The sequence below is a fragment of the Scyliorhinus torazame genome, chromosome 3 (genome assembly GCF_047496885.1).
Source record: "Scyliorhinus torazame isolate Kashiwa2021f chromosome 3, sScyTor2.1, whole genome shotgun sequence".
Taxonomy (NCBI): domain Eukaryota; kingdom Metazoa; phylum Chordata; class Chondrichthyes; order Carcharhiniformes; family Scyliorhinidae; genus Scyliorhinus; species Scyliorhinus torazame.
Genome location: NC_092709.1, coordinates 262,202,854 through 262,227,796, shown reverse-complemented (window position 1 = coordinate 262,227,796; position 24,943 = coordinate 262,202,854). Strand labels below are relative to the sequence as shown.

The 24,943-nt window shown below is 43.3% G+C and overlaps 1 protein-coding gene across 2 annotated transcripts in view; it reads left to right on the top strand.

Moving 5' to 3' along the window:
• Positions 1-24,943, top strand: part of gba2 (glucosidase, beta (bile acid) 2) — a 94,682-nt gene that overhangs the window by 25,353 nt on the left and 44,386 nt on the right. The window contains exons 4-12 of one of the 2 annotated variants that reach the window (XM_072497177.1): positions 759-977; positions 5,903-6,142; positions 8,577-8,679; positions 16,784-16,937; positions 17,036-17,107; positions 20,076-20,201; positions 22,001-22,182; positions 22,611-22,715; positions 24,822-24,929. In XM_072497177.1, the coding sequence (XP_072353278.1) occupies positions 759-977; positions 5,903-6,142; positions 8,577-8,679; positions 16,784-16,937; positions 17,036-17,107; positions 20,076-20,201; positions 22,001-22,182; positions 22,611-22,715; positions 24,822-24,929 (1,309 nt within the window). The remainder of the gene's footprint in view (positions 1-758; positions 978-5,902; positions 6,143-8,576; positions 8,680-16,783; positions 16,938-17,035; positions 17,108-20,075; positions 20,202-22,000; positions 22,183-22,610; positions 22,716-24,821; positions 24,930-24,943) is intronic. The other variant, XM_072497178.1, reaches the window with a different exon arrangement.

The following is a 24,943-nucleotide window of genomic DNA, read 5'->3' as shown; positions in this document are numbered from 1 at the left end:
GAAACCGTTTAGCATTGCTAGGTGTTTAAACTGCTGAGGTATTGATCTACCCTGACCTCTGCAAAACCATTCTGAACCTTAAATGTCAAAACATTCTTTGCAATCTGGAGATAATTTCATGCTGATCGTTTTTCTATTAACTGCAACTCTCTAAAAAGAGGATTGGAGCGTTTGTAAAGCCTGCAGAAGCTAAAAGAACCTGCTAGAACTGTGGTGCCAAAGAGCAGAGAAAGCACAAGCTAACACAGTTTCTCATTATGAAAAGTACGTTTTATCTTCTCGCTGGCCATTTTGCCCATGCTGCCTCAGCTCTCAGCTGCGATGGTGAGGCTTTCTTACTGTCACAGTTCAACAGTTACTTTCTGCTCTGTGCTTTCTCTCCAAAAAATACCGGAAATTAAGGACTGGTGTGGAGGACATTGGCATAATTTGTAATCCTTCTATTATGTTCGGTTAAAAACAATGAAAGGCAAAACACTTAAATTCCTCGACGTTAATAGGTGGGTAAGGTGGCAGCTATCATTAAATGTCTCTGAATTTTCTTTTGTGCTTGGTGGTAGGCATTAGTTCTCAAATAATGGCTGCTTAATTTTAAAGAGAAATTGGACCCACAAACCAGCAACTGAATGCCATGTAATGAGAGTATGGATCAAGATTTAAAATCTTTACGTTCATCTCGATGTTAAAGCTAATTTTCAAACGATTGTACCATTTATGGTGTGTGGTGACTCTAACCTAGATTTCTGTTGTGTTCCCAGTTTACAGTCTGCTTAAGAAAGAATGGACAGACCATTTACCAACAAGTGCTTTCTGTTGAGCGGCCTCACAAGCTCCAGAGTTGGAATTGGGGATACTGTGGAGAGTATGCCTTTTACCATGCCCTTTATCCACGCGCATGGACAGTTTATAACCTTCCTGGGCAAAATGTAACTCTGACATGTCGGCAGATATCTCCAATTATTCCTCATAATTATATGGTTAGTACTATTATGTTGTCAGTGTTACAGTTAGCATAATGTGAATACATGCCTCTTTCAGATTTGAAAACATTGATTATCTTTTTGGAAGCAAAAATCTTAAGTATGAAATGTTATATGTTGAACATTTTTTACTTTTGAAAAATTTGGAACATAAATCCATAAATGCCTTCTGCACCAAAGTTGCGTAAATGTAGGTTTTGTTTCAAATGGTCAAGAAATTTAAAGCTAGTTTTATAATTTACTGGGGATGGACTTTTTTGTTCTTGCTAAACATTCGGTCCAATTCACAGTGACTCAGCCATCCAGACCTAACCATATTTGTCAAATGTACTTTCCATTGCAAGTCATCCATTTATGTAATGAGCCATAATCCAAGAGGGACTACAGATATCTTTAGGGGTAACAAAATCAAGCATGTCACAAGGAGGTGGGCCTCCATGAACTGGGTTGAACCTGTGCCATTGGTGTCATTCTGCGCCAACTGAGCTAACCAACCCCCTCACTTGATATAATCAGCTGCTTGTTAAAGTCGCGACAAGTAAATGGTGGTCGCTTTGGTTTTATTGATAAATGGTGTGCTTTTTCATACAGCTATTAAACCATGGTTAAGAAAGAATAAGACTGGCCGGCACAGTGGTTAGCACTGCTGCCTCACGGCACCGAGGAACCTGTTTTAGTCCCGGGTCACTGTCCGTGTGGAGTTTGCACATTCTCCCTGTGTCTGCGTGGGTCTCACCCCCACAACCCAAAGATGTGCAAGTGGATTGGCCATGCCAAATTGCCCCTTAATTGGAATTTTTGAAAAAATAAAATTCACCATTGAAGCTAAAAGCAAATTGCTGTAGATGCTGGAATCCAAAACAAAAACAGAAAATACTGGACAATCTCAGCAGGTCTGACAGCATCTCTGGAGAGAAAAGGTCGCTAACGTTTCAAGCCTGGGTGACTCTTTGTCAAAGCTAGAGCGAAATGGAAATAGGGTCTGATTTATACTGTTGCGTGTGGGGGATGGAGTGGTGGGCTAGATAGGTAGCCAGCAATAGGTGGAGATAGACAAAAATGTTGAGGGCAGAAGATAAAAGGAATGTAAATGGGGTTGATTAATGCTAAGAAGGGTGCTGGCAGTGGCACGTAAAGAGATTAAAATGTGAGATTAGCTGAACACAGGTGAGCAGTGTGTGAAGGGCAACTAGGAACATGGCATGGGTGACCGCTTTGCGGAACACCTTCGGTCCATCCACAAGCAGGACCGGGACCTTCCTGTCACTTGCCATTTCAAGTCACCATCCTGCTCTTATGTCCATCCTTGGCCTGCTGCATGCTCCAGTGAAGCCCAGCGCAAACTGGGGAACAGCACCTCATCTTCCAATTAGGCATGTTATAGCCTTCCAGACTTAGTTGCCCTTTACACACTTGCTCACCTTTGTTCTGCCAGTTGCACATTCTAATCTCTTAATGTGCCACTATCGGTGCCCCCCCTCCCCCCCCCTTAGCCTGAAATCACCCCCATTTACATTCCTTTTATCTTCTGTCCTCAACATTTTTGCCTATCTCCACCTATCGCTAGCCCCTATCCAGCCCCACCGCTCCACCCTCCCCCCAGTATAAATCTGACCCCATTTGCAGTTCTCTCTAGCTTTGATAAAGAGTCATCCAGACTTGAAACATTAGCTCCCATTTCTCACCAAGGTAGAACTTCAAATTCCCTTAAGCTTGCCATAGAAAGTAGCAGCACATAAGCAGTTAACTGTTCCTGCGTGTCCGAATGCAAGGGCAATCAAACCATAATCCCATTATCCTGCTCTCTCCCCATAACATTGTTTTCCTTTGCTTCAGATATTTATCCCATTTTTTTTTTCCTTAAAGGGTTTCTGTCTCAACCATAAATTGATGGCAAAGCATTCTACACTCCAAAACTCCACTATATAAATTAGTGTCTTCCAAGCTCTCCACTTTCTTGGAGGGCTATTTGACACTTTTGTTGTTGACTTTCCAAACTGAAGAAATCTTTCCCTATTCCATCTAGCAGTGAAAAGAATGAGCTTGCATTAATATAGCACCTTTCATGACAGCATGGTCGGCACGGGCTTGGAGGGCCGAAGGGCCTGTTCCTGTGCTGTACATTTCTTTGTTCTTTGTTCAGGACAGTCCAAAATACATCAACCAATGAAGGAACATAATGTAGGGGAATATACATGGCAACGTCCTACAAAAAGCAGCAAATTGATGATCTGACATTGGTTGAGGAAAGTTAGCCTGGCCTTGAACTGCTTAGGCCCTGAGGTCTTGAATTCTCCCCACTCCTCCCCTTTTAAAATTTGGCTCCCACTGTCCCAACATCTACAAGGCTCATGAGTTTTTAGAAAGTTTTAGGTTAGCAAGGTGAAGAATGATATATAAGTAGAACTTGGTGCAGCTTTGCCCAAGGGTGCAGAGTTTTAGATGAGCTGAAGCTTGTGGAAGATGGGAAGCTCTCTGGAAAAGCATTGAAATAGTTATGTTTGGATGTGACAAAGGCTTTTGTTGAATTGCAGAAAATCCTGGCTTATCCCTAGCTTTGTGTTAACCAGTGGATTGGATCTTGGGTTGTGGTGGGGAAGTAAAATCAGCCAGGTTTCATTCTTACAGATGACTTCAGGCACCAAATGTGAGAAATGGGGGTGGGCGACGATGTGGACCAAGATGGAACCAACTTGAGCTGCTGCAGGTATGCTGGCTGTGTCAGAGCAAGATTAGAACCATGTGAACTTAGTGCCACTGAGGTGGATCACAGGTCAGGGGATGCCTAAAACGACAAGTTGAGGGATAACTCATTCACCCTCTGTCTGTCTTTGACTTTAACCAGTATAGGCTCAGTGGTGTGTGGCAGAGTCAGATTGAAGATGAGAGATCGGCCCATTAGGTGATAGTCTTGCAAATTTTCATTTTTGATACAATTGTGTAGAAATTCACTCCATATAGGAGGCTTCAGGTGGCGGCCACGGGGCGACACCGGATTGAAGGCATTTATTTGGGCACTTTATACCCGTTAATGGGGTAGCTCTGGCAGGAAAGTGGTGCAGAAGGTGTCGAGGAAGAGGTTCTCCCCAAAACTGGCATGTCTACTGGCTACCAGACCCGGCAAAAAACAGTTAAGACCTGGCTAACGAATTGATGGGGACCTGTGGCACAGCAACAATTGTGAGAATGGCGGAGGGGGAAGGGTCATCGCCAGTGATCTTGCTAAATTGGAGGTCGGATACGCCGCCGGGGGTGGCGGCCTGGCTGGGGGACCTGGACGATTTTCTCTGATTGGATAAGATTGAATTTGAGTTGAGGGGGCCAGTGGAGGGCTTCGAGACACGGTGGGGGTTGTTCGCGACAATGTTTAAGGAACTGTTCATCGTTCGGGGTGGGGGGGGGTAAAAGGGGAAAAATTGTACAAACTGTGGATTGAGTTTGTGTAGTGTGTTTCTGTATATGTTACTGCTTTAACACGTGTTTGAAATAAGATACATTTATTTAAAAAAAAAAAAAAGAAATTCACTCCGTATTGAGAGGGTGATTGTGTTGGGCAGTATTATGACAGCAAGGGTATCAGAATCTAAGGTAGGTCTCTGATTTGCCAAGTTTTGCTAAATAGCTGGCTTTAAAAGCCTGCTATTTAGCCCTGTGCGAAACCAGGGGCTGGTTTCGCACAGGGCTAAATAGCTGGCTTTTAAAGCAGACCAAGGCAGGCCAGCAGTGTGGGTTCAGTTCCCGTACCAGCCTCCCCAAACAGGCGTTGGACTGTGGCTTTTCACAGTAACTTCATTTGAAGCCTACTTGTGACAATAAGCGACTTTCATTTCATTTCATTTTTCATGCCATTTGATTCTACTGAAAATGCTGACTTGGGAGTATTCCTCTTACTTTCCCTTTATATAGTAACAATACAGGGTGGAACTTGGGTATTCTTAAGCCACCCGAAAAACGCCACACAAAGCACTTCCAAAGACCCAGTTGGACTGATACCCTGTTCTGGGCCTGGTGAATACCTCATCAGTGTGCAATTCAATGCTAACTGATTTTCAAAGGTCTTCTCTTCGTGACCTTTCTGTTCCTTTCAATTGGAAAAGGCGGTGCTATTCCTCTATTTAGAGGTATTCATCTGACTTATTATTGATTTATGATGGAGAGGTTTTGATGGGGGAAACAAATTCCCTCTGGCATGTAGTTCAACAGCCAGAGGTCATAGATAGAAGGACAAAATGCAATGGTGCGGAACTAAGCACAACTGCTCCTTCGAAGAGTTAGCATAAGGCCCACAGGTTGAATGGCCTCCTGTGGTGTAAATGTCTACGCTGCATTCTTTTCCTTGATCTCCAGCCCCTCCCTGTCTTTGAGTGGCATTCTGATACTTCAAGATTCCAATGCGTCCACCACGGTGGCCCTCTTGATGTGCTATTGCAAATTTCCCCAGCGAATTGACTAAATCAAAGTTTTTTTTCATTGCCTTTGTTCAATCCCTACATTATTAAATATCACTAGTAAATCTTCTGCTTTGGGTTAGTGCAGGTACCTTTTCTCTGCTTCACTGTTACAAAGGGAATTATTAATAAATCATGCCATCAGTACCCCACTAATCATTTTTCCCTCTTGTGCTATCCCCCACTTACCTCGGTGACAATAAGCTTCTTTGACTTTATTTCTCATAGCTTTTTCTGTGTAACACTCTCATCCAATGCTGAAACCCTTTGATACTATTATTTCTATGGTCACCCTGTTTTCCACTTTATAATCAACTTGCTGAATAATCCCATTCTATCTTTGTTTATCTGTTAAACAAAATTGCATTTTGAAGAATAATCTGTGAAATATTCCTAGAACTTTAGTATTTGCCTTCTGGAGAATGGGCCAAAAGATGTGGAAAGAATTTAACAAGTGTATCACTTGTCTTCCAGGACACTAGCCTGCCCGTTGGGGTCTTTGTATGGGAAATTGAAAACCAAAATGAAGAAGACCTGGAGGTTTCACTTATGTTTACTCTGAGGAATGGTGCTGGAACCAAGGATGATCAGAAAGGGGGGCACTGGAATGAACCATTCCAATTGAATAAAGAAGGCGAGCACATTTCAGGAGTGTTGTTGCATCACTCTGCCCCTGTAAATAATTATACAATGGCAATTTCAACCAGACATAAGGTAAATATATTGCTCAGTGTTACTGTTCCAGAGTTCATTATAATTTTTGGGCTATAGAATGCTCTTTTCTATATACTGTCAGTTCAAGGGCAACTGGGGATGGACAATAATTGCTGGCCCAGCCAGCGACATCGACATCCCATGAATGAATTTTTTAAAAAATTACTGTGTATTTCTGCCACCTTGGTCTTGACATCATCTGGTTGGGGAGTCAATAACAAGAGGGTTATCAATCTAAACTAGTTATTGAGAGTGGAGAGAAGTTTGAAGAAATGTATTTTCAAAAAAGGATTGTACGAGCATGAAAAACATTGCCACAGCGTGTGTTTGAGGCAGACACTAATGCAACCTTTCAAGGGAAAATTGGACAAATATAATAATAATCTTTATTGTCACAAGTAGGCTTACATTAACACTGCAATGAAGTTACTGTAAAAATCCCCTAGTCGCCACATTCCGGCGCCTGTTCGGGTATACCGAGGGAGAATTTTAGATTGTCCAATTCACCTAACAGCATGTCTTTCGGGACTTGAGAGGAAACCGAAGCACCCGGAGAAATCCCACGCAGACTGGGAGAACGTGCAGACTCCACACAGACAGTGACTCAGCCAGGAATCGATCCCAGGTCCTTGGAGCTGTGAAACAACAGTGCTACCCACTGTGCTACGGTGCTGTTTTGTTAGTTTGTACAGAGTTCATTCACCTGTAAGGTGGTGTCCAGTTGCAAAATACCGACTAAGGCTGTTTGTGCTGCAGGATGTTTCAGGAGCTGAAAAGAAAAAACAATCGATTCTGGTTCATCCAGTTTTCCGATTCTAATCCACCCTTCTCAACAAAAGTTCTTTTATACCTGTGTGCTGGTAGTTTCATTATAAATCATTTCATTCCAAGCCCTGCAAATGGATGCATATCCCTTTGATCTTTGTTTTTGCTCAGGGGAACCTTGCACTCTTATGGGACGGAACATAAAATAAGATTGAGAGCTTCAGGCTATTAGTTGCTTGTAAGCATATCTTGTTTTGTAAATGGGAGCAATACGATGAATAAAATGGCAATGAATTAGTAACCCTGAAATTATTTTCATGACAAAAGGAAGCAATATCTGACATAAGAAATGGTTCAATTTAAAGCACTTCAATAGAAGCAACTACACATTAACTCGCGTATCGCTGGGAAAAAAGGGACATGTTGTCAAAGCTTTCTGTCTTGCATTCATCCAGATAGATTCTCAAAAAATACCACCGATAAAGGGAACAACTATTTATAATGCTAGTGCAGGGAGTGCTGATTAGTTGACAAGTGGACTCTGGTAGAGACATTGCCATGGGAATGCACCAGGAAACAGTTAACTGCCAAGCTCTTTGAAACATTTAAAGCCAGGCAGGTCTACCCTGGTCAACGCATTATCCTGGGGCATGAACCATGGAATGGCTGTCATCCAAGCTTTTGTTTAGTTGAGAAAGCTTCAATGCGCGGACATGCTCTTTTTTTCTACTTTCTTTTCAGCAATACTAAAATTTTGTACCGCCAAACAGCTATTTCCATATTTTTAACTGTAGAACTTGGACTGGTTTGTGTTCTTTTGAAAAGGATTCACATGGCTGCTGGATTCCGCAGTATTAATTAAAAATAGTGTGCTCCTAAGATGAGAAAATCTTTATTCTAGTTGCATGGAAGAAACAAAAATGTTCTCCAATCCATTTATTATTTTTGTCAACTACTGTTTGGACAGTTTATCTCTTCTGTGTATTGGTTACAGATTTTTTTGACTTCAGAAAAACCTGAACATTTATGCTAACTAGTTGCTTTTCACGGTAGCACAGTGGTTAGCACTGCTTCGCGCTGCCAGGGTCCCAGGTTCATTCCCACTTGGATCACTGTCTGTGTGGAGTCTGCACATTCTCCCCGTGTGGTTTCCTCCGGGTGGTCCAGTTTCCTCCCACAAGTCTCGAACAACTTGCTTGTTAGGTGAATTGGACATTCTGAAATCTCCCTCGGTGTACCCGAACGGCGCCATAGTGTGGCGACTAGGGGATTTTCACAGTAACTTCATTGCAGTGTTAATGTAAGGCCACGTGTGACAATAACGATTATTATTATTATTATTTTAAAAAGTCCGATGTTTGCAGTGGCTCCTGAACGTGTTTTCAGTGGATATTGCCATATTTGCGGTTCCTCTACATAATTATCCAGTCCTGTTTGATGGATGCCTTCTGTTGGATTATGCTGCTAAGTTTGCTGTAGCCAGATTATAAAATTTATAACATTTAAATAAATATTGTGAAGCCACGTTTCTTAATTGAAGGAAGGGTTACCCTACTTTACATAGTTCTGCAACAGTGAGAGCTCTCCTTGTGTGTTTTCTATATATAAAATTGCAATATAACTGTAGTTTTGAATCTAATTTGAATTGAAACTTTTGTTTCTTAAACAGCAAGGTTTAGAAATTAGTCACCAGACTGAATTTAATCCAAATGGCCTGGGACAAGAAATCTGGACAGATTTGCTTCAAGATGGGAAATTGGACTCTCTACCGGGTATGTGTACGTTAAACGTTTTTTTAAAAGTGACTTTCCTGATTTTAAATACATTTGAAAAATGGCATGCAAACTTAATCTTCACACACAAACTTTTCTTCAAACCCAAAATGCTTAGTACTAAGTATGCTAAAACACATTACCTTTAAGTTCCTGAATAATAATGGGTATCGGGCTGGTTTAGCACAGGGCTAAAGAGCTGGCTTTTAAAGCAGGCCAGCAGCACGGTTCAATTCCCGTACCAGCCTCCCTGAACAGGCGCCGGAATGTGGCGACTAGGGGCATTTCACAGTAACTTCATTTGAAGCCTACTTGTGACAATAAGCGATTTTCATTTCATTTTTCATTTCATAAATGCACAAAACTCCCCTTCAGATTACTATTAATATTTGCTTACTGAAGTGCACTGCCTGAGTGTGTGGTGAAGGCAGATTCAACTGTGGCTTTTAAAAAGGAATTGGCTGATTATCTCAATAGGGAAAAAAAAATACAGAGTGCAGGTCAGGATGAGATCAGGCATGATCGAATGGCTTAGCAGACTCGATGGGCCAAATGGCCTAATTCTGCTTGTCTCTCTTAACTTGTGAACCAGCTGAATTGCCTTTCCAAAGAGCCAACATTAACACATTGGGCCAAATTACCACCTTGCTGCAGTCATTCCATTATTGTGATGTTTCTCATTTTGAACACCTTCCAATTATCTTATCGGTCCCTAGACCATTCTTATAATTTTAAATAGGCCAACGGTAATTAAAAACTGAATGTAATGTTGAACACTTACATTTGGAAATGTTCCATTTAATGCTAATTATTTTTTTTAATCATCATTTCGCTGTACAAGGTTTACTTATCTTCCTTCCTCCCTCTCAATTTTCTCCCATCTTCTCCCCGCTGAGTAATAATGTAATCAATGACAAGATTGTGCTGTCTTTTCCTCCCGTACCTATTTCACCCCTCTTCCCCCTGTTGCAACCATATCCCAACCCCATCAGGTGTCTTATTTCCCTTGTGCGTGTACCCGATAGGTAAGTCATGCTTTTTGGCATGGGGCTGGGCTGAACTTAATGGTAGAAACTTGGCCTGTCAAAATATGTTGACTTTAATATGACTTTCCTAGCTGAAAGAAGACAGAGGGTGGTGGTTGATGGGAAATGTTCAGAATGGAGTACAGTCACAAGTGGAGTACCACAAGGATCTGTTCTGGGGCCGTTGCTGTTTGTCATTTTTATCAATGACCTAGAGGAAGGCGCAGAAGGGTGGGTGAGTAAATTTGCAGACGATACTAAAGTCGGTGGTGTTGTCGATAGTGTGGAAGGATGTAGCAGGTTACAGAGGGATATAGATAAGCTACAGAGCTGGGCTGAGAGGTGGCAAATGGAGTTTAATGTAGAGAAGTGTGAGGTGATTCACTTTGGAAGGAATAACAGGAATGCGGAATATTTGGCTAATGGTAAAGTTCTTGAAAGTGTGGATGAAAGAAGTCCATGTACATAGATCCCTGAAAGTTGCCACCCAGGTTGATAGGGTTGTGAAGAAGGCCTATGGAGTGTTGGCCTTTATTGGTAGAGGGATTGAGTTCCGGAGTCGGGAGGTCATGTTGCAGCTGTACAGAACTCTGGTACGGCCGCATTTGGAGTATTGCGTACAGTTCTGGTCACCGCATTATAGGAAGGACGTGGAGGCTTTGGAGCGGGTGCAGAGGAGATTTACCAGGATGTTGCCTGGTATGGAGGGAAAATCTTATGAGGAAAGGCTGATGGACTTGAGGTTGTTTTCGTTGGAGAGAAGAAGGTTAAGAGGAGACTTAATAGAGGCATACAAAATGATCAGGGGGTTGGATAGGGTGGACAGTGAGAGCCTTCTCCCGCGGATGGAAATGGCTGGCACGAGGGGACATAACTTTAAACTGAGGGGTAATAGATATAGGACAGAGGTCAGAGGTAGGTTCTTTACGCAAAGAGTAGTGAGGCCGTGGAATGCCCTACCTGCTACAGTAGTGAACTCGCCAACATTGAGGGCATTTAAAAGTTTATTGGATAAACATATGGATGATAATGGCATAGTGTAAGTTAGATGGCTTTTGTTTCGGTGCAACATCGTGGGCCGAAGGGCCTGTACTGCGCTGTATTGTTCTATGTTCTATGTTGCGTAGATGCAGGTGTTGGACTGGGGTAGGCACAGTAAGAAGTCTTGCAACACCGGGTTAAAGTCCAACAGGTTTGTTTCGAATCACTAGTTTTCAGAACGCACTGATTCACCTGAGGAAGGAGCTGAGCACCGAAAGCTAGTGATTCAAAACTAATCTGTTGGACTTTAACCCAGTGTTGTAAGACTTCTTAAAATATCATGTATCCATTGGGCAACAGATCAGTTGAAAGCAGGCTTCCTGACACCGGCACGCCTCCCGTTAGTAAAAGTTGTTAAAATGTGGATGGTTGTAATCCATTTTACCCATAACTGTATACAGTGTACCCACAAGCAGATTTTGGTCAATTTATAGTCTGTTTAATTGAATCCGGTAGTGGAGAAGGGGAAAGTTGACCATACACGCTTACCAGTGCCACCAGCCTCCCCTCCAATGCCCCTGACACTATCACATACCTGCCTCCCTGGTCCGCAACCACTTTCTCCACCTGGAACTGAAATTCTTTTGCTAACCAGGATCGCTACCCCTCGAGCCCTACCACTAACTCCCGAATGAAACATCTGGCTGACCCATCTAAGCCTCACCTGGTCCTTCACACTCAAGTGAGCCTCCTGCAGCATCGCCACATCGGCCTTTGAGATGCGGCAGCACCCTTAACCTCTTGACTGGGCCACTCAACCCCTCGCGTAACTATCCTAACCGGGGGGGGTGGTGTCTCACCCCCCCTCTCCTTATCCACCATCATCGTAACACCGGGCCCTGCCCCATGAGCCTGACCCACCCCTATCCATTGTTCACATCGGAACCCCCCCCCCCCCCCCCCCTGCACTTCCTCTCGCAAAGCCCTCACCCAATATAAGTACCCCCCCCGCACCTCTTGGGCCCATCAGAACCTGCTACCCAGGTTCCAATGACGCAGCCCCTCCCCCACCTCACCTCCGTTCACTAGCCGACTTAAGTTAGCTAGCGCGGGGGTCCGCGCCCAAGGCTTTCCTTCCCCTACCCTCCAGTCAGCTACTCACACCGGGGCAATTGCATCCTTCACCAATCAATGTATTCAAAGTCACATTAAAACAATCAAATTAAAACATCTCAATAAAATAACATAAAACCGCCACAATCAAAAAAAAGCTTAAACTCTATAAAGAACAATGTAGGTCAAACAATAACACGTTTACACACTCCCAACTCTCCATTCACAGTCCACGACCCCTCTTCAGTTCCAGTCTTCACTGCTATCCCAGGCCTCCTCCTTTCACAAACCCCTCCCCTGTGCCACCATCTCGAAGTAGAAATCTCTGGCGTCGTAGGTCACCCTCAGCTTTCCTGGGTACACCACACCAAATCAAACCCCGCTGTTGTATAATGCCGTCCTAACTCGCCTGAAAGCCGCTCACCTCTTTGCCAGCTCCACCGTCAAGTCCTGGTATGTGCGAACTCCAGCACCAGCCCACTGCACTTCCTGCTTCTGCTTCGCCCAGTTCAACACTTTCTCCTTCATGTGCTACTTGTGAAAGCAGATGATCACTGCACTTGGCGGCTAATTTAACTTTGGCTTCGGCCTCAGCGACCGACGAGCGCGGTGGACTTCATACCAAGAGGGCTCCTCGCCCTCCCCCATCAACCCCGCCAACATCTCGGCGAAGTGCTCCATCGGCCTCAAGCCTCCACCCCCTCGGGCAAACCCACAATCCTCAAATTTTGCCGCCTTGAGCGGTTCTCCCCCTTATTGGCCTCAACCACCCTCCGCAGCTCATCCCCCATCGAGGTGAGCTGATCGCTGTGCTGCGACAAGGTCTCCTACACTCCCGTCTTCCTCTCATTCTGCTCCCTCACCTCGGCCGATGTCTTCGACACAGCTACTCACACCGTTCCTCCACCAATGTATTCTAAGCCACCGCTATCTCCTTCCTCAATGCCTCCATGTGTTTCTCAAACTGCTTTCTTCGGCTCCAAAGACAACACCTCAGTCATCCTCTCTCTTGTGAACAGTACGGCCCCACCTGGCAGCCCAGCATCCGCCTTCTTGCCAGCTCCCTGGCTGGCCCTCTTACTCGACGGTGAACACTCCCTCCCTCCCTTCTTCATGGCTGTTTTTCTTAATCCTTTTGCCATCCTTTGCCTTCCTTGTATATTCTTTCAATCAATCATTCGCAAATTGCCTCTAGGACCGGACTTTAAACTCCTAAAAGCATGCCTCCAGCAGGAGCCACTCAGCATGCGAATTCCCCTGTACATGCTGCCACCGGAAGTCCTTAATATTGTGTAAATAATAAAGTTTTGTTTTAAAATACCAAATCCCTATTTCTGCAATCGCTCCTGGAGCGAAATATTCTTTCAGCACTGTTTTCTTTTCTAATTAAGGGGTAATTTAGCGTGGCCAATCCGCCTACCCTGCACATATTTGGGTTGTGGGGGGTGAGACCCACGCAGACACTGGGTGAATGTGCAATGGATAGTGACCCGGGGCCGGAATCGAACCCGGGTCTTTGGCCCCATGAGGCGGCAGTGCTACCCACTACGCTGCCATGCCACCCTCTTTCCACACTGTCTTCAAACTAAACTATAATATTGGGATTTTGGTCCAATATCCAAGCTGCTGTTGAGGTCTGGTCTTGAATCATAACATAGACTATGGGTTGGAGTCTGATCGGTGATGGCAAAATCGCTTTTGGCGATGGGCCAGAGATTCAAAATTCCCGACCGATTTGGTGGCGGCGCCGTTTCGCGATGTGCCGCTCCCTCCAAAGCGGCATACTCGTACCACGTATTGACAGCCTCGGGACATTGCCTGAGGCCCGCCCCCTAATGATCCGCCCCCGACCGGCCAAGTTCCCGACGGCGTGGGACACGTGCGTTCTCATCCGTCATGAACTCGGCGTGGCGGCTGCGGACTCAGTCTAGCGGCGCTACAGGTGGGGGAGGGCCGATCCGCGGGCAGGGGGGGCCTTCATCAGGGGCTTGGGACACTAAGGGAGGGTGGTCCGGCGGTGCGAGCTGACCAAAGGGGGAGGCTATTTCGCGGGCTGAGTCCGCGAGCGGCCGGCACCATGTAGCGCGGCCGCCGTCGTGCGCATGTGCAGCCATGAACCTGGCAATTCTCCGGGCCGTATCGGCAGCTAGAGCCAGGTGCTCCACGCTGCCTTCCTGCTCGTCCCCAGCAAAACGGTGAATCGTTGGCCGTTTGATGCCAGAATCAGATAATCCAACATTATATATTTCAAGATGAACGACATTGTTTTAAAGAACCACACATAGGCAAATTAATTTAACAAAAGAAATACTACTTTTAATATTTGAATACTGATAACCAAAATATTTATAGTTTTATATGGGTTACTACCAACTTCAAAATAAAGGAAAAACGTAGGTCTCTGGGCCTACATTGATCTGGCAAACTTCATTTGGTGCTTTTATGTAGCCTGGTAATTTATTTCCGATTTCCATCATCGCAGTATTTGAGTTTGTAAAACATAAGTAATTTCTATTCCTTCTTATTGTGCAGAATTTTACCAGTAGCTTTATGCAGTAGGAGGTCTTGTGAAATAACTAAATACATTTATTGATCAACTTCCGTAAATGGTTTTTAATTCATTGTTGAGTGTGAAAGACTGAACTAAATTAACATTCTTTTAACACAAGCGAAATTCAAATTCTGCAAGTGCACATTTCACAGAGCAAAAAAATGCAAATTCAACTACCCTCCAGTAGAAACAAAAGTTTATTTAATATTGCAGCAGTCAGACATTATGTAGTGGGCCACATATGTCCACAATCTCTAAACAGTTTGACCTTTGAATCCAGGCAGTTCATTTTTATTTATACTTGCATGTACTACCGTCTGAAGAAAAATAAGGGCGTCCTCTCCAGTATCCTGGCCAATATGATGGTGACTGCACTCCAAAAAATACATAATTAGGTCTAAAGCACATTGGGGTGCCCTGAGCTAGTGAAAGGCCCTATATAAATGCAACTTTTAAAACTAGCATGTTTATCCTTTTGTTTTCTTGGCCTCCTTGCCTCTGATAAATGCAGATGTATCCGAGTAAGGTATTAACTGAGACTTTGTGAAGTGCTAATGCAAATAAGCTGGTGAAAAGGTGCAGAGATGCACATAATTGATGCAAAAAGGACACGCAACGTGAGTGTAAATCTTGATCTTCCAGATACCAGTGCCTTCACAGATTGTTCTGAAAACTTGTTGGCGTTTTTGACCACTTCCGTGTCTTTCAGCAGGGTTTTATGTCTATGGAAGTTAAACTGTACTAACCATTTTTGGAGTCTGGCCTTGCCACAGGGAAGAAAACTACAGTTCAGTTGATACCAGATTAATGCTTATCTGACCCAAACTTAAAACATAGAAATAAAAGCAGAACATGCTGGAAAGACTCAGAACAAGCTGCATCAGTGATGAGAAAACTCCACACTGGGGAGACAAAAAGCAGATTGGGTGACCATTTGCGAAACAGCTCTGTCCAATCTGTAAGCTTCCAGTAGCCTGCCATTTAAGTCTGCACCTCGTTCTTGCACTGACCTCTCGATCTGATGCCTCCTACAGTGTTCCAATAAAATTCAATGCAAGCTCGAGGAACAGCACTGTATCTTTTGATTAGACCCTTTACTGCCTATCCGAGTCAACATTGAGTTCAACCATTTCAGACCACAAACTCTATCCCCATTTTCTTTCCTTTTTCTTTCCAAGTTTTGGTCTGTCTTGTTTTTCTCATTCTTTGCTCTCGGGTATCAGCTGTTCATCATTCTCCCATTAACAACATGCCGACTCACCTTTTCTTTTTTTACTTGTCACATTTTCACTCCCTTTTGCCTTGCACCATTTACTCATTGTTTAATCTCTCCTGTATTGCACCCTATCCGCAGACCTTCCCTTTTGTTCTACTTCCAAGCCTCGGCCCTTTCATTTGCTTAAAATATGCTAGATTTCAAACTTTTCCTCATCCTGATGAAAAGGCATCAAACTGAAACATTATATTTCTCTCTCTCTCTGTAGACACTGCCAAATTTAATTGCTGAGTATTTCTAGCATTTTCTGCTTTTATTTCCGATTTCCAACATTTGCAGCATTTTGAGTTTGTAAAACATAGAGCATGGTACCTAAAGGAGGGAGGAGTTATATGCAACAGACTGAAAACTATTCCAAAATACCCTGGCCGGGATTATCCAAGCGTGGGCGGGTCGGGGAATCGTCAGTGATCGGGAAATTCCCGCCATGATGCCGGGACGCAATTCTCCGGCGACCGCAGAATCGGCGGCAATCGCGCCCGGGCGGTCGACGGGGCACCAGTTGGGGGTCACTGAAGGAGGCACCCGCGGTCGACCGGCCGAATTCCCGCCGAGTTCCGGTTAGTCCTGCCGGCGTGGTTCCAACCTGGTACTACCCGGCGGGAGCTCGGACCCGTGGCCGCCCTGGTGGGGGGGGGTGCAGGGGGATCTGACTCCGGGGGAGGCCGCCACAGTGTTCAGGCCTGCAATCGGGGGCTACCGATTGGCGGGAGCCTACCTCCTTCCGCGCTGGCCCGCTGTAGGTCTCCGCCACCACTCGCATGCGCCGGCACGGAGACGACCGGTGCGCGCATGCGTGGACCCGAGCCGGCCGTACAGGGCTGTATATCGGTGCCGGAGCTGCAAGGGGCACTCCAGCGCCGTGCTGGCCCCCTGAGAACCGCTGAATCGATGTGCCAGGAGGCCCATTGACACCGGGTAATTTTAAGCCGGCGTCAACACTTCCCGGCCCCTGTGTTTTCCATGTAACTTGGTGTTTGGAAACCAAAATGGCAGTCATACAGTGAGCAATACTTCTGTCGTCATCATCCAGAGAATGGCATCTGTTTCCTGTAAGCAATTTATCAACTGCTTTTGCAAAGGTTTGCTAAGAAAACCCCAGACTGATTTAATCCATGCAACAATGAATTGAAAGTGTATTTTTGATTGTGCACCTAGGAAAATGTAAACCGACAGAGAAAGGGCAGGTCACTGCAGCAGCAATTGTAGCTACCTGCATTGTTCCATCAAAAAATCAAAATGTTGTTGAATTCTGTCTTGCGTGGGATATGCCCAAAATCCATTTTGGATCAAGGGAGAAGGAGCATGCAAGGTAAGAAAATAAACAAAAAAGTTAAAGATCACATCCATTTTTTCTGCGAATGTATTTTCCTTGGTCAGGCTGGTGTATTTTGTTTTTGGTTAGCGCAGAACGAGGAAAGACTATCTGCCCAGTTGGCTATATCATCAGATTCTACCCAGTTCACCATCTCAGAAGATTCTGTAAGATTTCTCTTTATCCTTTTACCTAAACCTAAGTACTTTTCAGCTTAAATGTACATAACGTAACCTACTCTTCATATGGCATGACATTTTACAGAATCACTGAATTGTTGCAGCACAGGTGAACGTTCGGCCCATGTCTTTACCAGCTCTCCTAATGAGCAGTACACCTACTGCCATCCCCCTGTCTTCTCTTTGTAACCCTGCATGTTTTTCTATTTCAGATAATCTAGTTCACTTTTTTGAATGCCTCAATTGAATCTGCCTCCACTGCACTCTCAGGCAGTGCATTCCAGATCTTCACCATTTGCTTCATGAAATAGTGCCTCCTCCTGTATCCATTACACCTTTTGACAAATACCTTAACTCTTTGTCCCCTGGTTCTTGATCCTTCCACCAATGGGAACAGTTTCTCCTTATCTACTGCAATTGCTCTCTAAACCTGTCCAACGACTTATGCACTTTAAGGGGAGGCAGTGGCGTAGTGATATTGTCACTGGACTAGTAATCCAGAGACCGAGTATTCTGGGGTCCCAGGTTCAAATCCTGCGACTGCAGATGATGAAATTTGAATTCAATACAAATCTTGAATTAAGAGCCTAGTGGTGGCCATGAAACCATTGTCATAAAAACCCATCTGGTTCACTAATGTCCTTTAGGGAAGGAAATCGGCCATCCTCACCTGGTCTGGCCTATATGTGACTTTAGACCCATAGCAATGTGGTTGACTCTTAACTGCCTCTTGAGGGCAATTGGGGATGGGCAATAAATGCTGGCACCGCCTGCGACGCCTACGTCCTCTGAACAAATAAGAAAAAATACACCCATTCCCTCTGATCCTGCACCATACTTAGAATTGTATCCTTTTTTTTAATTGTCTTTTCATGTTTTTCCTACCAAAATAGATCACTTGTATTTCCCCAGATTGAACTTCCATCTACCGCTTGTTGGTCCATTCCACCAACTTGTCTGTACTCTTTTGCAGTTCTACACTATCTCCCTCACAGTTCGCAATGTTTTCAAGTTTCATATCAATCACAAATTTTGAAATTGTGCCCAGTGCACAGAGGTCTAGGTCATTAATATTACTCGTGAACAGCGGGGGTCACAACACCGACTGCTGGGGACCTGCACTACAAACCTTCCTCCAGCCCAAGGAATGTCCTTTCCTGCCACTTGACCAATTTCGTATCCATGTTGTAACTGTCCATTTTATTCCATGAGCTATAGCATTGCTCACAGGTCTGTGTGGCACTGTATCAAATGCCTTTCGGAAGTCTGAGTACACCACGTCAACAGTATTAACCTTATCGACCTTCTCTGTTTCCTTTTTATAAAATTCCAAGTTAGATGAACATGATTTGCCCATATCAAATCCATGCTGCTGGCTTTCCTTAATTAATCTGCATTTGCCAAGTGACTATTCATTTCATTATTATTCATTTCATCATTATTTATTATTTCTTGAAGCTTCCCCACCACTGAAGTTAAATTGACTGGCCTGTAGTTGCTGTGTTTCTCTTTGCACTCTTTTTTTTCTTTGAACAATGGTGTAACATTTGCAATTCTCCAGTCCTCTGGCACCATCCCTGAATCTTAGGAAGACTGAAAAAACATGGCCAACGTCTCGACAATTTCTAGTCTCACTTTCCTCCGTATCTTTGGATACATCCCATTGGCAAGGTGCCTTTTCAGACTGCATGATCAATATCACCTCCTTATCAATTATAAACCTTTCAAATGCCTAGCATTCAATTGTTCTTCTATTCAAGAAAATATGTTTAATGGAGAAGTTGATGATCCTTGTCTGTTATTGTCTTTGTAACAAGACCAGCACAAAATTGATAATGATGTATTTTTTGTTTAAAAATTGATATTGCACTTGTATGCTTTAGTTTCTTCCATGTAGTATGGGAGGAAACATTCCTACCGGTTTCGATTTTACCTCGAGTTCATCTATCTATTTTGTAAATTCTCTTGCTTTTATGCTCAGTCAAAACTAGAGGCTTTACATCTAAAGTATTAATCCTCCTTAATATATTAAAATTTAAAAATCTTCTGTCTTTTTCTGCTTGAGAGCTCAGCTCATCTGGACATTCCCTTGTGCATAAATGAAATTTGGGTGTCCCGAATCATACTCACTACTCCCATGCATTTCCATGAGAGGGTTTTAGACCCAAAACGTTAACCCTGTTTCTCTCCACTGATGCTGCCAGTCCTGCTGAGTTTACCGAGCAATTTCTGTTTTTATTTAAGAATAGCTTGTTTGAACTTGGTAAACTTGAACTAGTTAAAATCCCTTGAAATCACATCTTTGTTTTCCATTGGCTAAATGCTTTCACTGAATAGTCAGTAGTCGTGTCAAATGCTATTTTGTTAATGGATATATTACTCTATATATTCTCTCGGCCACCTGACCAGATTCAACCATGTACTGATTAATATGCATTTGACATTATCCTTGATTCATTTAAAATTGTTGAGCTTATTGTCAAAAGAAAACCAGGAAAGTTTAAATTTAGTTTGTAACGAGCTGCGCAAGGTGCTTGATTAGAGAACTTAGTAACATTAATGAAGAATAAAGGGCCTTAAATTATTGAGGTATTATTATATCTTTCTCCAAATCTGCCCTAAATGTTCTGCAACCTTGAATATTTTCTAGTGTATCATCATGTACCACAAAAGTTCATGTTTATTTAACCTGTCACTAAAATATGCCATTATAACAAAACCCATCGTTTGATGGAAATGATTCGAAGAGAAATTTTGAGTTAGTAATTGTCACATCAAATTGCATGTGCATGGATTTCAACTGTTCAACCAGCATTTAGGACCTACGGAAATGGCTATTTCAAAATATTTAATCAAGTTAATTTTTAGTTGTTTCAATTAAACCTGTTTTGGATTACATCATTAAGATGGTAATGACTTATAGCACATCTTAACATTGGTTAAATTCTGTTTCTAGGCGGTACACGCATTTTTTTGGGACAAGTGGGGAAGCTGCTCCTGCTCTGAGTCACTACTCCCTAACGCATTACAGAGATTGGGAACAAAAGATTAATGATTGGCAGGATCCAATTTTAAAAAATGGGTAAATATTACAATATTTTGCAGAAGGAAAACTTGCATTGTGTATATATAAATTTGTCCTTTATTGCAACGTTTTATGGTGAAACATCAATTTCATAACACCTAATAAACTGCCTATAATCTATTGCTTGCAAACAAATGAAACCATATGTATTGTCTAATTTTGTGCCATATATATATATATATATATATACACACACACACACACACACACACACACACACACACACACACACACACACACACACACGTTGTCATCCAAGCAATTGATTGATTTTTTGCTGACAAAATTAATAACTGCTTCTTTACTGCAATAGTTGTGATCAACTTGAATATTATTTTGCACATTGTTTCTGTATCTTTCTGACGGAAGGGTTAAATGCTGATCTCATCAGAACCTGTACTTAAATCATCATGACATGGTGGAGCTAAATTGGTGAACATATAATGGAAGTGCCATGCTCTTGTTTCGATTCTGCATTTATTGTCCAGGTTCTTGTGTGTATTGATCCTCGTAGGATCAATATACCTACACTTATAATATCCTGTGCTAGTAGCTGAATGAGGGGCATAGGTGGATCAGTGTATCCTGAAAGGATAAACAAGTGAAGTCTCACTTCAAATATATACTATATATATCACCTGTTTTTTAAAAAATAAGAGTTGAAATAAAAAATAAATGAAGGCAGTCGAAAGAAAAGGAACATATCACTCTAAATTTCCAATTTTACTGGAATATACAAATTAAATTGTAATTATAGTGCTTTGTTTTCTCAATTGCTCTTTAATAAATGGGTTTATATTCTTTCCCTTTATCTTATCTTTCTCCTATTATATAAGCGAGATTACTACTTTTTCCTTGAGTTTCAGGGACAGCAGGAATCATCTACTACTTTATCCAATAAGCTATCCTTTATGTTTTAGCCTGGACAGTGACTTTTGTCAGCTGTGGAAAATATTATTTGTGTCCTTGCTTGATGTCTCTCACACAAACCTTCCAGCATGGGGGTCAATGGATTTTAATCCGGAACTTGACCCATTTTTACCTTTCACTGGGTCCAAGTAGGATGAGCTGATTCAACATTGTGCATCCCAAAACTATTGGGGAAGCTGCAATTTTTATTCCTTTTGGAAAGTTAGATTATATTTTTGAGTAATTTGCACATCTGTAGACCGATAATTACACACTAAATCTGTCAAGCGACGAATAGTATAATGAGGACAAATGAGTGGAGCAAATGTCAAAACAGTTTATGGATGGGTTGGGGAGGTGCCAAGGAAAGAATGGAAATAAGCATGGAACATTGCAGATGAGTGCTTTCCCTCAAGTTCCTGATCTCGAGGAAGAACTATAAGTCGTAAAAATATTAGTATTCTGTATAAATATTCATACCAATTGAGATCTTGCACAGCAAAGTTGTATTTTTGGATCCTGCTATTGGCTAAATATAATTTTATGTTTGCACTTTGCTTTACTGAATTTTTATAACTTTGAATAAATTGATATTTGCAAGTTGTTAAATTGTAAACACTATCTTTTTTTTAAGATAAAACTTAAAGTACTTGAAATTAATTCTTCCTCATCTGTCTTGCAATTAAAGCCAGATTGAATGTCCATTTAATTTAAAGGATACTGCTCAACTTATGAATATTTTTTGGTTAACTAACTTTAGCACATTTATTTTGTGGAAATTATCAAACATTTACACTATTAGGTTTCAACACAAAATCAAATCATTTTTTTAACTAAACCTTTAAGTTTGGAATCTTGGTGTTCACATTTTCCTGTTAATTTTACAGCCAGTTACCTGACTGGTACAAGTCAGCCTTATTTAATGAACTGTACTTCATATCTGATGGCGGGACAATTTGGCTCCAAGTGACTGATGATGTAAATATAACAAATGGCTTGACTATTCAGGACGGGATTCTACCTCTACCTAAAGTGCTGAAGGAGTATGGGCGTTTTGCATATTTAGAAGGTATATTTTTCAGTTGACGGTGTGCATATCATTGTCTGTGGTGTGGCCATCATCACTTATGTGAACTGCTTTAAAGTTATAAGCTCTTGGAGACTAATCCAATAATTGAGTTCCACATATTTTCAATATTAAAGTTGACAAGTTTAGTAATGTTTTATTTTCTGAACAGTTCAGGAATCAATGGTCTCATTTTAAATGCATTGGACAATTGACCAAATGAATGTTTTGAAATGTGTGAAATAGATTTTGTTGACGAGTAAATGATTCTGCTATTGTCTCAATTTTGCATGTAGTCTTGTAAAATCTAGTGAATTGACACAAACTTACGTGCATGGGAAGAATCTACTAAATTATCTACTGTTCTTTGTTGCTGAAATGACTATTCAGGTGCTGTAGAGAGTGTAAAATGGGTTTCTTTTGTATTGTAGGACAGGAGTATCGAATGTACAATACATATGATGTTCATTTTTATGCATCATTTGCATTAATCATGCTCTGGCCCAAACTGGAACTTAGTCTGCAGTATGATATTGGTATGTAATATCAACTCTGGTGTACCTTTCAGAAACTAAAGTGTTTTAAACTTTATGGAACTAGAATAATTGCCTGATCTTGAGAGTTACAAAAAATTCAGAAGACCACTGCAATGCAAATGGTATTTGTTCAGGGGATCAATATTCCAGTAAGCTGTGTCCTGCTAACTGTACTGCTTTAATTGTACTATTGAATTCTATTATTTCCATGAACTATTGTAATATATTTATAACATACGTGAGCTAGTTTTATCCATTAATCTTGTTTTCTGGGCATTTACTTACCTTGGCCAGTCCACCTACCCTGCACATCTTTAGGTTGTGGGGGTGAGACTCACGCAGACACTGGGAGAATGTGCAAACTCCACATGGGCGGTGACCTGGGGCCGGGGTCAATCCCGGGTCCTCTGTGCCGTGAGGCAGCAGCGCTAACCGCTGCACCACCATGACGCCCTTGGGGCATTTACATTATAATTGGAAGAAACTAATTTTACGAACCAACTCTAACAATATGTATTTTTTATCTGGCTAGTTATTGAAGTTTCTAGCAGTGACATGTGAAAGTGACTTTAAAAATTGTTTGTCAATTATAGTTAATAGATTTATATCAGTAGGCTGGTTGCACTGTCACCTCAATGAGAATTCCATTCCTACTACAGGTTGAGCATCCCTTCTCCGAAATTCCAAGAATTGAAAAATACCCACATCCACACTTTTTTTCGAATGCCGACATAACCTCACGAGTGGGAAATCCCACAAGGTTTTGGGATGGTTCCCGGGCGATGCACAGGTCGTGACGTGCCGCACATGCGCATTATCACATTATGTTCCGAAATCCGACACACACAGCCCCAAGCATTTCGGATAAGGGGTGCTCAACCTGTATGGAGTGATGCACTCATAAATGACATCCTTCAGATGCGAGGAAACCCAGGCAGACACTGGGAGAAAGTGTACTCGACACAGTCACCCAAGGCTAGAATTGAACCCGGGTCTCTGGTGCTGTGAGGCAGCAGTGCTAACCACTTATAACTCCAAATAAACCAAATTGTTGGTTTACAGTTTACTTTGTCTCATTCATGTTTCTTGTTCTTGAAGGTGGGAGAAATGCTTGCGGGCATGTGACCACATTATTGACACAAGGGGCTTCAGTGTCATGAGCCCTGTGTCACTTGATTGCATGATTAGATTTTTGAGAGTAGGAATTTGTAAGGAATGTGTGGCGAAATTCTCCCCCAACGGCGGGATGCCCGCCGACTGGCGCCAAAGCCGGCGCCAATCAGACGGGCATCGCGCCGGCCCAAAGGTGCGGAAGTCTCCGCATCTTTGGCGGCCTAGCCCCAACATTGAGGGGCTAGGCCGACGCCGGAGGGATTTCCGCCCCGCCAGCTGGCGGAAATGGCGTTTGTTGCCCCGCCAGCTGGCGCGGAAATGCGGCGCATGCGCGGGAGCGTCAGCGGCCGCTGTCAGTTTCCCAGCGCATGCGCGGGAGCGTCAGCGGCCGCTGTCAGTTTCCCGCGCATGCGCAGTGGGGAGAGTCTCTTCCGCCTCCGCCATGGTGGAGGCCGTAGCGGAGGCGGAAGGGAAAGAGTGCCCCCACGGCACAGGCCCGCCCGCGGATCGGTGGGCCCCGATCGCGGGCCAGGCCACCGTGTGGGCACCCCCCTGGGGTCAGATCGCCCCGCGCCCCCCCCCCCCCCAGGACCCCGGAGCCCGCCCACGCCGCCTGGTCCCGCCGGTAAATACCAGGTTTGATTTACGCCGGCGGGACAGGCAATTCCTGGGCGGGACTTCGGCCCATCCGAGCCGGAGAATCCAGCGGGGGGTTCCGCCAACCGGCGCGGCCGGATTCCCGCACCCGCCCAATCTCCGGGAGCGGAGACTTCGGCGGGGGCGGGATTCACGGCGGCCAACGGCCATTCTCCGACCCGGCGGGGGGTCGGAGAATGACGCCCGTGGTTTCAACCAGTGGAAGAGTTTGCTGACACTGAACCTGAGGGAATATTGTGCAAATCCAAAATGTGTAACATTTCAGATTTTATGGGGCTATTAGGCAATTTATTGTGATACATTAAAAATTTCACAGTAAATGTATCTTTTTTTTAGCTGCTGCTGTATTGAAGGAGGACAATACACAGCGCATACACTTGATGAATGGTAGATTGGCAAAAGTGAATACGGCAAATGTAGTCCCACATGATATAGGAGACCCAGGTGAGATTTGGTGT